This window comes from Chanodichthys erythropterus, chromosome 6, assembly GCF_024489055.1.
Source record: "Chanodichthys erythropterus isolate Z2021 chromosome 6, ASM2448905v1, whole genome shotgun sequence".
NCBI lineage: Eukaryota > Metazoa > Chordata > Actinopteri > Cypriniformes > Xenocyprididae > Chanodichthys > Chanodichthys erythropterus.
In genome coordinates this window covers 2,282,734-2,296,461 of record NC_090226.1, presented here as the reverse complement: position 1 = coordinate 2,296,461, position 13,728 = coordinate 2,282,734, and the positions used below count along the sequence as shown (strand labels likewise).

The window sequence follows — 13,728 nt, the reverse complement described above, 5'->3', positions numbered from 1 at the left end:
TTTAATAACTTAATATTAGTGCTGTCAAATCGATTAATCATTAATAATCGCATATCGCATCTAACATAAGTTTGTGTTTATAATACACACACACACACACACATATTTACAAACTTTTGTTAGATGAGAACATTCAGAAATAATGTTTTCATAACTTAATATTAGTGCTGTCAAATCGATTAATCGTAATTAATCACATGATCGCATCTAACATAAAGGCTTGTGTATATAACACACACACACACACACACATATTTACAAACTTTTCTTATATGAGAACATTCAAAAATAATGTTTTCATAACTTAATATTAGTGCTGTCAAAACGATTAATCGCGATTAATCACATAATCGCATCTAACATAAAAGTTTGTGTATATACACACACACACACACACACACATATTTACAAACGTTTGTTAGATGAGAACATTCAGAAATGTTTCATAACTTAATATTAGTGCTGTCAAATCGATTAATTGCGATTAATCGCATAATCACATCTCACATCTAACATAAAAGTTTGCATATACAGTATACACACACACATATTTACAATGTTTTATGTTTTTATAACTTAATATTAGTGCTGTCAAATCGATTAATCACGATTAATCACATAATCGCATCTGACATAGAAGTTTATACACACACACATTTACAAACTTTTATGTTAGATGCAATTCATCGCAATTAACCGATTTGACGGCATGACTATTAACGTTTCTAAAACATATTTTTTGTTAGATGGAGTCAAACTCCAAAAAGGGCAAACAAATCACCATCATAAAAGTATCATTAAAGTAGAATAATGACTTACATCATGATGTGTTCCTCATGCAAAATGATTATGAAAAATATGAACTGCTTTTAAGATGCTTTTATTCCATTTTTCAGCTTGACAGCCCCATCTGCATCATTTCTTGGGAAAAACACTGATTTCATATACTGATCTAATAGACAACTGGCACCAGGGTTGCCAAGTCTGCAGTTTTCCCGCAGAATTGGGCTACTTTTAAACTGCTGATTTTTCCCCCACCGGGTTAAAGGTTTGACATATTGCATAAATTGTGTGAGACTGAAATGCTTGTACTGAAATATTTTATATTCTACCAATGATAAGACTGTGGTAGATTCTAAGTTTTGTGATCACTACGATATAGTGCTTTTCATTTTGCATATTTAAGGTATAGGTTTGAGTTTTGGTATTTGGGATATGGCTAGTTTGGTTACGCACACCTGGCAACCCTGGCTGGCACAGAATCAACACTAAAGCCGTTTTTGCTGAGAGCTGTCTGGAAGTGTCCATTAGATACCACAAATCCATCTAGACGTTTGCTCAAAACCACCTTACGTGTTGCAGATGCATTTCAGCTCTTTATTTCTGTTGGGGCTTCCGCAGCACTGATATTCTCTGAAAAGAGCTACTGGGAAGGAGTGTGAACAGAGAAGTGTGTGTTTGAACAGATATATTTTATCATTGCTGTACAGCTGGTGGCTGCAAAGGGGAAAGAGGAAGACAGGCTCTGGTTCTGACGGTTCATCAAAACCGCAGTGAATCATCACGTCAGCTTCCTCAAGTGTGAACATCACTGATGCAATCCTGATGGAAGTCAATGCAGCTTCACCTGAGTTTAACATTTTTTTGTGCTAACATTTTGAGAATATTATTAAAGAACAGCGCTGCATCCGAAATCGATTTCTTCTCTAGGCTACTATTTAGTTTTCGAAAAACAGTACACCAAAAGAGTAGTATGTTCAAATGCATAGCATTTGAAAAACAGTAGATGAAAAGTCTATACTACTTCTGGCGAGATTCTGAAGTGCGCATTCGATGGACACTTTACTTGCTAGTGAAACAACGCAACTGATGCTAATTAGTAGTGTTGCCAAGTCCACGGTTTTCCTGCGGAATTGGGCTGCTTTTACACTGTTGCCGTGGGTTGTTTTTCATGTCCGTGGGTTGAAGCGACTCAAAATAATGTGTATTTAGCCCCTGGAACAAGAACCGACATCAAAAACACAAATTTCCCCTTCAAAACGCCATATTTTCTGTGGTTGTGAAAACCTGGCAACCCTCCTGTAAGGTCACATGATATATGGCAATACGTCTCGGATGTAGGTGCGTTCACGCGGCCTCGTAATTCCCATGGTAATTCCTGTAGTTACAAGATTCTAGCTTGTAAAAAGCGTTCACGTCCTCGTAGAGCTCGTAATTACAGCTTGTAAGCTGGGAGTTTTCTGAAAGCTCCCACATGTACCATGTGGCCACTGTACCACCTGACCACTGTAGATTAATTTAGGCGTTGATAGTGGTGCCATGGAAACGCTTAATTCACAGTCCAAGGACCAAAAGGACGTGAACAGGTCCGAATATAACGTCACGTGTTGTCATTTCAAGATCCCGGTAAATACAAGGTCGCGTGAACGCAGCATGAGCGTCATTGTTTACGTTGCATGAGTGCCTACTACTGGCGAAACCCGTGCATAAGGTTTAAATGACATGCACTCACTTCGAATTCACTATGGAGCTGATTTATTATTTAAACCCCTTTTCTACTTATGAATTTGTTTTATGCAACATTCTATGCTTATAAGTTGTTGGAGAAAATATATAAAATCCTATATGTTGGAGAGAAATACAATTTTTCAATATAAAACTTTGACTATAAAACAATATAGAACTTTGTTAACATAACTATACGATTAAATCTCAACATAATATTATACACATTATGCGATTAATTCTCAAAATAATCAATCTATCAGTTAAGCGCGATCTGCTGTGACGTCACAATCAAGTTGAATTGTGGGATATAAAGCTGCTTGACATGTACATCGGAGTAGACTCGCTCCCTCGGTCAAAATCGATGTCCATATAAACTTCCCTCATCCACTTCACGAAGTGGAACACTTCAAAATGGCGGTAAAGAGCGGAAGTTCGCTAAAATTTGAGCATTTTAACGCTCGCAAAGCAAGTTAAAGTTCAAATACAGTACATACTCAGTATGCGATTTCAGTCCTCATTTGCGCTTAATGTATTCAAAATACATAACATTCTTAATACTATTTGTAAAGATGTTATGTTTAATGAGCTTCATTTTGTTTTACTTATTTATTATGTTTTATTAAAATGTAGTAGACTGCATTTTTTTTGCTCTTTTAATTCTACTGTTTATGAGCGCTCATCATACGCGTGTTCCTTTAAGAGTCGCGCTGCCGTTGCGTAGGTCCTTCATGAATGAAACCACGTGACCAAGCCAAATCATATGACGTCTGGCTTCAGCGCGAGAGAAAGAGGATCAACACGGTCTCAAATTCGCCGACAACAGCGTCAAACTCCCGCTGGATTCTCTTCGCTTCCACCAGACACCGTCATCTGCAGCTCCAGTCGTTTCCCGACGCGTTCGGTGAGTGTGTCGATGCTGAATGTGTTTATAACGCGGACGAGAGTCGCTCGGCTCAGACCTGTTTTGCTGAGTGTGCACGACACTGTGTGTGTATGTGTTTGCGCGTGCGTGTGAGCGTATATGTCAGTTTCTTTTTTTAGTGCAGAACCATTTACAAATATATACAAACAAAATGAGGAATTAAATAAAGAATAACAGCACCAAAAAAAGTAGTGTTATTATTAATTCTAGTTATTTATTTTAATAATAATAATAATAATAATATTCTATATTATTGTTATTATTAATAATAATAATTCTAAGTATTTAAATAAAAAAAAAATTGTCAAGGGACTAGAATAAAAGTTATGTATTTTGTATTTTAAGAAGTTTCATATATCCTATATCTCCGCTTTGCTTTTTAATGTCTTTTTTTGCAGCATCACAGTATTATGCATTACTTCTGGTTTATTAAATTTGCCTATTTATAGTTATGAATATTCATAAATATTTAAATATGTAATTCATAACTATTATTCGGCAAGTTGTTCATAAATGGATTGTAAAAATATGATTTTCTTTTTTTTTAATAAAATAGCTATATCACCCCAAAATAACTTTTTTTCCTTTCTTTCTTTTTTTTATCACAACTACTGGTGATCTTTAGAACTATTTATAATCATGAATATATAATTTCCCGTTATATTTAACTACCATATATATGTATTTAGCTATACTAGCAAAAGGCTAAGAATAAAATGGTGTTAATATTACAATACTTTATTAATATGTGTATTGTTTACTATATTATAACTATCAGCGTTCATATGTTCATATGTGTGCGCGTCACATGACGCCGCCGCGCGCGTTGAGCGGGACGCGCGTTTTAAAGGGCTCGCCGTGCTGAATCATCACGATCGGGTCATTCCGCTTAAAACCCGCCACACACACTCTCGCTCGCTCGCTCTCTCTCTCTCTCTCTCTCTCTCTGTCTCTCTCTCACACACACACACACACACACACACACTGAGCCATGATGACAGCGAACAGACAAAGGGCTCATCGATACACACCCTAATCTGTGATCAATCAGCTGCTCAGGTCGGCTCTGATCGTCGCTTTCGATTTGAAACATTTGCAGAAATCAGCGGGATTCGGCTTGTGTTATATTTAGAGAAAGAGAGAGAGAGTGTGTGTGTGTCAGGCAGAGGTTACACAGCAACACAAACGCACGCGCGCGCGCACACGCGAATCTCTGGATCTGAATAATCGGAACCTGCTGGTTCATCAGAACCGTCTGCGCTGGACACAGATCGTCCGGGTTCGAGGTGCGTTATTCTTTCTCTCCAGACGTTTTTGTCTGTTTTACGCGAGACGAGGGAATTATTTCTACAGGTTTACACCCTTAGTAAAAGTGCTGTGGCGGTACTATAGTATCAGGTGTAGTACTTTTTGTTATATGCTTCTGATTCGTGTGTCATGGTATTTACTTGCCTACATTGACATCATTTCATGGGCATCTGTGTCGTTTCGAATCGTTAAGGTGCTTACGAGCCCTAGGTAGGGAACACATTAGGGTTTGAGACCACAGCGAACAAAAATGTATAACGTTTTGCTAACGGATATTTTTTGAAGCCAAACCGTCGTTTATTTTAAAAAAGGGTTTAAACCGTTTTTTATTTAAAGCGCGGGAACATTCCCTTATATCATTTTCCAAACGTTGGGACGTTACTTTTGAAAGTTCTGAAACGTTCCCTGTTAGTTAAGACAATAAAACACATTTTGTTTTGTTTTTTATTTTCGCTAAAAGAAAGTACAAAAAGTACTTATAAAAATATACCATGTTACTGAATGATATATCACTGTTTTTGAATTGTACTTCAAAGAACACTTTGGTATTATCGTTGTTTATCTTGACATAATGATTTAACGCCCCGTTTTATTCATGTTGTGAACGGGAAAATAGTTTTGTGGAGCATTTGTTGAATTCCGTTACCTCGCGCGCGCTCGGAATCATGATATCAGCGTGATTTCAAATCAGCGCTGTTGAAAATCATCATATCAGCGGTATTAATGGGCATTTGAGCGGATAAGGAAGATGCTGATTCATCAATCGCTGGTATTTGTTTGACGTGAGCCCGGGCACCGGGGCGTCATGGCAACACGGCACATCGGAGCGCGCGGAACCGGGTAGCTTTCGAGGCACGGAGAGAGAGCGCGTGCATCAATAACAGCAGCGCTGCGCGTTTCACTGATGTCTTTATCAGTTGCTTTTACACGTGTGTAGACACAAATGACAGCAAAATATAATTATATATAGCATGCATTTATTATGTGTCTTTTTTAGTAATGTTTACATTGCATTTTTACATTGATTCAGGGAAGATATGATTAGAATACACGCATATCTGCTGCTTGTACTTGTGTATTTGCTTTACAGGCTGTTTGTTCTTGTACACTTTGTTTTTTAAATCAGATTTAGTGGTTTTGTACCATGGTAAAGTGATTTTTGCTCAGCCTAGACAGCATTTCTGGGCATCAGTCCTGCTCAGCATCATCACAGATACTGACCTCATTGAGATTTTTAATAAAATTGCACATGGAAGATACATTTTTGTACATTTTAGTTTCTTTTTAACCTTTTATATTTTGCTGTCAAGTCTCTCTTTAAAAAAATGCTGGGTTAAAAACAACCCAAGCTGGGTTGAAAATGGACAAATCCAGCGGTTGGGTTAAGTTTTTGGCCAATGTGCTGGGCAGTTTTATTTAACCCAACTATTGTCTTAAAATGAGGTTCGAAATCAGAAAAACCAGACGCATAATTACTAGAGACAACAATAATAATCAAAAGGTGAACATGTAGTAATAAGCAAATTAATAAATGTTTATTGTTTAATTAATATTCATTAAACATTAATAAATGTTCATATATTAAACATATTAATTTTCAATACATTTTGGGTTCATGTTAAGCAAACAATATGGTAATTTTTAAACAATAGTTTAAAAGCAGGTTGGGTCAAACATATAACCCAACCGCTGGGTTAAAACAACCCAATCGCTGAGTTTGTCCATTTTCAACACAACTTGTGTTTTTAACACGGCATTTTTTTAGAGTGCTGCTTCTCACCATGAAAATATTAGCTGGCGTTAAACTACAAACAAACAAATACATTTTGATGTGGATATTGCTGTAGCTCAAACAGCAGTAGCAATGCAAGGTCATGGGTTCGAATCCCAATGAAGTGCATGAACCTTGAATGCAATGCAAGTCACTTTGGATAAAAGCATCTGCCAAATGCATGAATGTAAACATATCAATGGTGTCCAAAACTGCTATCATGTTCATATAGTATGTATTAAGTATTTGCATGTCAATGCAAAAGTTACTACATGTCTAAAAAAGTTGTCACCATACTGGTGGTACCATTTTCTTTTGGTAGTGAGATCCGTGTTACCATGTAAATCCATTTAGACCCTTTTAAGAGCCAGTTTACATCATTAACCGGAAATCTCCCAATAACAATTCCAGCTAATTGTGATATTCAGGCAATTAGAGTCTGAAGCTCTGTGGTAGAGAGGTGTAATCTGATCAGGACTGTACTTTAGGCTGAAGATTCACTCTTAATTGAGCACTGACTGAAGCTTATGAGTGAAATCTGCTGATGGTTGAGAGCAAACGAGTGCATGATTGAAGTTGTGGTGAACAGGAGAGTTTTTTTTTTTTGTCTTTAAGGCATTCTCTGAAAGTGCTGAGACAACCAAAAAACAGTCTCTCGCTTGACAGATGGTGTTTGCGCTGGTTACTGGTGATCTTTGTGCTCTGAGAGCGAGCAAAAGTCGTCGTAATGTGACATGGATGATGATGTCGGAAACAACTTGAGATGCGCCTGCCGCGGGTTAATCTTAAATAAAGGTGTAAAACGGTGTGAGCGGTTTTAAACGGTGTGATGAACGAGAGGAGGGCGGATTGCTGCACTTGCAACTTTTTAAAATGCGAGACTTGCATCACCAAAAGAAATGTGATCGTTTGCATTTACAGTAAGTGTTTTGCAACAGATTGCAGTTTCTGTTCTTCCTCTTTTTTTTTTTTTTACAAACAGGTAGTTTTTCTCCTTTTTTTTCTTTCTTCCCCCAGCAGAATACTCTTCCTCTTATTCAGAGCGATGCGGCTGCATTAAGCAGTAAGTGTGTGTGTTTTAGAGAAGACTAAAGTCAGAGCTGCGTGTGTGTGTGTGTGTGTTCATATCAACCCCATTTGTGCCTGTTTGATTGCATCAGTTTCTCTGAACACATAATCTGTCCTGTTAGACTCTCTTATATCTTTAGTGTTTGCGGTACAGAAATGAGAATGAGGTGGAGAAACGCAGTTAACACTAGTGTTATGATAACAAAATTATGACTACCGGACTAAAATACTTCGATTCGATTCTGAATTGATACCATGGCAAAAAAACTAAAACGGTAAATGTAATTGAATATGACAGAACTTAAAATGAATTGTTTTATTAAATAAAAAAGCAATCACTTGTCCTAGAGTGTTCCTGCCCCTTTATTTAAAATGTGTGAATATACCGAGATTTTTTCAACAATCACATGATCAAATATCAATCTTGCTAATATTCTGAACAGGTTGTGATGGGGATGGTTGACATGACCAAAATCTTGTTTCATTATGAGTAATTTAATATTTTTTAAAAGGTCATTTTATAATCACAACGTAAAATTAAATAACTATTTTATCGCTATTACTAAAACAAATATACAATCAAACAATACACATTCTATATAAGAAAGATACAAATGAAATAAATAGTGCTTTACACTTTTCAGGTAGGCTACAGTAAGTCTATTTGATAGCAATCAAGTAAGATATTAAAGCTGCAGTGCGTAAGTTTTGCCTCTTTGTCGCCATCTCTGTTTGAAACCTGCAATTGCAGTTATTTGTGGAATTATCATCTTTATGTGGGTTGTGCCTCAGTGCGGATGAATCAAATGTTTGCTGTCAGTCACCACATTGGTGTGGATACTATACTTCAGAATCACAGATTCTACGTCTTGATGGTATGACCATAATAAGAATTTTTACCGGAAAATATCATCTGAACAAATCTGCCACTTTTGTTCTGACCAACTGATTAAAAAAAGCATTACAATAAACCGCGCTGTAATCGTGATTAAATCTAACGATCGCTTAGCTTGGATCACGTGCAAATGTTTTGAACATTTGGCTGGTTATGTACTTGCTGAAATTGATTTTGGATCATTTTTAACCCAAAAAAGTTACGGACTGCAGCTTTAAATAATCTAATGTTTAAAAAAGAACTGCATAAATTAACTATACACTGATTCTTAAAGATATATATTTAAGCTATGCAGTCAAGAATTGGGTGATTTTTCTATTTTCTTTTGTTGTTTGATTTACATTAATCACACAGACAGCAGCTGGTTTATTAGGCTACTGTCACTTTAAGACCTGCGTGGACCCAGTACACTGGAACACATTTCCTTCTCAGTTATTTTATTCACCAGTAAAGACTCCCAACCAGTGTTGCCAAGTCCACGGTTTTCTTTATCACTGTTGCCGTTGTTTTTCATGTCCGCAGGTTGAATCGAACCCAAATAACATGATATCTAGACCCTGGAATGTGAATTTAACCAGAGGAACCTCACCGAAAATGTGGATTTTACCCCCTGGAATGTGATTTTTACTGGGGAGTTTGCCTGTTCACACTGATATATGCCGTAAAAATTACAGTAATCAAAACAGATTTTTGTCAAGTAAAAAAATAATAAAAGTAATAATAAAAAAGTCCCTTTTGATGTAGTTATACTGTTTTTTTTTTTACCGTAACACATTTTTTACTGTAAATGTACAGCATATATATACAATTTAGTAGGGTTGGGTAAGAAATATAGATTTCTCGATTTTAATCGATTCTCATTTTTATGAACCGATATCTATTCTTAAATCCCAAGAATCGATTAGTCTAGTCTGATTTCAGTTGATGATTGAGCAGAATATGTAGCGCCTCCCATCCAATAAATCACAATAATCTTGTTACTTTTGATATGAAGAAAAGTCTCAGATTTCAAATGACGTCCATCTTATTATGAGATTAAAAAAATAAATACCGTTTCGGCGCTGTTTAATGTGGCGTGACAGATCGCTTTAGCGCCTCAGTTAAAGAGAAGCATGTGATCATCCTCTCCTCCGCTTTAATACCAGTTACAGCGAAATAAACATGCATGAACATCTGAAGGTATGTTAAAATATACAGTACAACTTACTGAAATCTGTATCACGTCTCGTGTAATCGCTCAGTGTTTCAACCTCGGAAAGACGTCAGCTTGTAAACAATGTCACATAACGTCACATTTACCTCAGAAAAACATATTCAGTGACCATAAACTCATTAGTCAGCTAGAAAAGTGAACTCTAGAAAGCAATATTCTCATGTGTAGTTTACAGCATTAGTTGATTTTTTTTCCTCTAGAAAATTTGGCATGTACTGTAACTGAAATACTACATCCAAAATAATCGATATCGAATCGAAACCGTAATTGAATCATGTGAATAGTAATCGAATCATGAAAATTGTCTCAATACCCAGCCCTACAATTTAGTAAAAAAAAAAAAAAAAAACAAGGGAAAATGTATATATGTAGTAAATCATAATTTAAAAAACCTGATTTTTTTTTATTTACAATTGTTTACTTGTTTGTTTTTACTTAACAGTCTATTTTGATTACTGTCATTTATTGGCATATATAATATTATAAAATCTTTCCTTTGCTAAAATTAGATCTGGACATGTTGTCGGGAGGTTTTGTGAGATTTGCCGCTTGTTTGCATCTCAACAGGAAGTCAATTGCAGCTGGTCTGAATTTGTCCTATTTTGTCCAAACATCTTTAATTTATTAGTGAAGGATATTTTTAACAGGAAGTTGTCAGTGTGAGTGATGAGTGTTTGTGTCTGAGCTGGAGGACAGGTGTCCTTCAGAAAGTCTCTCTCTCTCTCTCTCTGTTCTTCTGTTTAATAAATATCTCTCGCTCAGGCTTATGAGGACAAATGAACATTGTTCAGTATTCAGTGCAGGAGATGAGCCTGAGATTTATTACCTTCTGTGGGGGAATCGGTGAGACACACACACACACAGCAGCAACAGTTGTTTGATGTTTGTGTTTGCTGTATGAATTCACACACATTAGCCTTGACGTGTGTGTGGAGGGTTGATGAAACTCCAGGAAAGATGTTGAGCTGCGTGTGTGTGTGCTGCATTAGCAGGTGCTGTAAAGAGTAAACACACACACTCAATGATCATTAACCCACTGCTGTGTGTGTGTTCATCTTTATGACGGTGTGTAATAGCGGTCATGCACAAACACAGATGAAGGTTATTTGAGGTCACTGCGTGTGAGTCTACGCCCTCCACCACACAAGTTTTAACTGAGTTAATGTAAATAAAGAGGAAAAAGTGTGTGTTTTGGAGGAGGGTGTGTATGTGTGTGTGTAGATCAATGGAGTCTATTTTTTTCATGGCCTCTTTGAGCAATGATGAAATACGCTGTAAGATACAGCTCAAGTATAGTAACGCAGCGCCTCAGAACAGTGGCATAGTTTTAAAGACAGATACCACGGGAATTACACGCAAACCACTGCAGTCCGAACATTAGAGAACGGGAACACGACAAGCACAAAACAAACTCCATTTGTTCATTTAGATGAAAATTTGAGAGGTGTTTGTGCTGCTAATCCTGCAGGTGTCAAGATTGTTTTTCGGTTGCAAACTGATTGTTTACTAGTCGAAAACTCCAATTCCTCCTTCATTGTGTGGGATTTTGTCACATGCATCTCTCAGCTTGAGGATGCCCATTATGCCAATATGTGTTTTTTTTTTTTGCTTTGTTTTAATTAGGTATGAAAAGATTATGCATTTATATTATGCATAAACCTGCTGCCACGATGCATATGGTTGCCTGGACGTTGTTATTTGGTTGCAAACTGGTTGTTTACTGATCAAAAGAGGATTTTTTTTTCACCTGTTTTATGGTGTAGTAGTTGAAAATGGTGCAATTTTTAATCTCTCAGATGCTGTGAGGATGTTTTCCATGCAATTATGAATTTTACAAATAAAGTTTTGAAAGATAATCATCAAAGCTTCGCATTCAACTGGAAACTTTTCTTGGAAACATATCTGCCGCAGTGAAGTATGGATATTCATAATGTCTCCTGGACTTGATGGCGTTCTCTCTCTGCCTGGATTCGATGTCTTCCAGTTGCATCATCCCGGCTGCGCTTTGCTGCAGTTTTTACCCGCAGTGTTGAAGTGTTGCTCGCTCTTGCAATCTCCACCCGCCCAAAATGAACCTCCGAACGAGTGAAATCGAGACAGAAAAGGAGAAAGCTCGCTTCTTGTGAGATTTACCTTTTCGGGCAGGTGTGGCTTGTCTCTTTGTTTAGGTGTTTAATGTTTCTGTATTTTCTCTGAAGTGTATGCTGGTGTCTTTGAGGACTGTCATCAACTCTTTACACAAACACTCAAGAGGATGGAGGACGTGATGTCGAGAAGAAGCTGAGCCAAGTGTCCCGTTTTAAAAACATCATGATTTTGTTCCTCACATGCTTCACAGCCGCTACATTGAGTTATTAAACACACACAGTAGTTAGTGATTGTCTTCTTGGTTCTGTGTTTTCTGTCTCTCAGCTTGTTTGAGGCATTTTATAAAACTTCCGCTCTTGAGTTTATGTCAGAGGCCCATAAAACTGTATGGTAAAATGTTGTGAAATTTGGCACAGAGATAGAGGACAGTCTGAAGATTAACCTCAACAATTCTGGAGTCTCTAACACAATCCCTCTTGCGCCACCAACTGGCATTACATAGTGATAAAAATCTTCATTAATGAAATCGATTTTTTTTGCCACCCCAGGGCCCAGTTTTGTTTTGTTTTTTTGTTTTTCACGTCATACTCTCTAAAAAAAAATATGTTGGCTCAACAAAAAAATGTCTTGAGTTATGACAACATTGAATGAATTTACGTTCAAGCTACATTGACTTAGAGGAATTTGTAGCATAAACACAAATTTTAAGTTGATTGTAGGCCTGGAATAAATTAATCTTATCAACAGCTATAACTTATTTAGCATGTACAAGTAAGATATTACATTACAATTGAATTGCTTATTGTAGCGTTACTTATTGTAAGTGGACCTTATTTGTAAGTGTTACCGATATTTATTTTTTTACTTATGTGTTTATTATATTTTATATAAGAAAATATGAATTTGAAATGATTAGAGATGCACCGATATATCGGCCAATAATCGGTAATGACCAGCCGATAGTCAGGGCTGATGTATCCCGTCAATCAAAAGAGGGCAGGAAAATGCACTGAATTTGTGCTTGGTGTAAAGAAAATGCTAAGAAACCAGTTTAATGTTCAATATTAATAGTAATTTAATGAATTAATAACATTCAGAAAGTTGAGAAACATTCATTTAATCTTCAGAATTTAGTTAATGTGTGTTAATATTAATTTGAGTAATGTGTTTGTTTATAACTGATACCAGTTATTCTGAAACAAGTTGATGAAATGGACAGGATAATGTTTTTATTTGCATTTCTTTCAAAATTAATTATAATTAATAATTATTCATTTTAATTATCATTCATTTTAAAGAAAGTATAAAAGGCAGAACCCCCAAACTATCTATATCGGGATCAGTATCGGCAGATATCACTCTGAATAATCATTTATCGGTATCGATGGAGAAATTTAGTATCGGTGCATCTCTAGAAATTATGCTTCCTTTAACAAATATACTTATAATATTATTATTTTCTCAAAGGGAGCATCATTTCAACCAATGAAATAGATCAAATAAATCAAGAATAATAAACTAATATATAATCTGTCTAAATAAAATATATATTTCTTGTTTATTTCGTTAAATAAATGCAAAGAATAGTGATATTTAATGACAGATTTTAGGAACCAATTAATCTTATTTCACTTCAAATCAACAGCTTTCATAGCACATGCTAACACAACTTATTTAACATGTATATTTAATGAACAAATAAGATATTACTTGTCACTGGCATTAGTGCAGTCATTGCTTATAGTGTTTACGTTCATGTATCTACTCTTCAGCACAGTGGTAACCACAAAAACTTTTTTTAAATATCAAAAATATCAAATCCACAAGTTATCAACACAATTTCATTAAGTTACTACAACCTAATTAAAAAAAAAAAGCCAATTAATGCAGAAATTTGAGTTTAAATTACAGACGATATTAAGTTGATGTAATAATCAACATTATTATGTCAACAA

General features: G+C 36.0%; 1 protein-coding gene across 5 annotated transcripts in view; it reads left to right on the top strand.

Annotated features, from left to right (window-relative positions):
* Window positions 1-3,239: 3,239 nt before the first annotated feature.
* Window positions 3,240-13,728, top strand: part of mafgb (v-maf avian musculoaponeurotic fibrosarcoma oncogene homolog Gb) — a 32,447-nt gene continuing 21,958 nt past the window's right edge. For 2 of the 5 annotated variants that reach the window (XM_067387702.1, XM_067387703.1), the window contains exon 1: window positions 3,240-3,409. In XM_067387702.1, coding sequence (XP_067243803.1) covers window positions 3,241-3,409 — 169 coding nt within the window. In that variant the 5' untranslated portion in view covers window position 3,240. Of the gene's footprint in view, window positions 3,410-4,296; window positions 4,717-4,791; window positions 4,829-4,889; window positions 4,949-13,728 lie in introns of those variants that run through there. The other 3 variants (XM_067387705.1, XM_067387706.1, XM_067387707.1) reach the window with 3 other exon arrangements.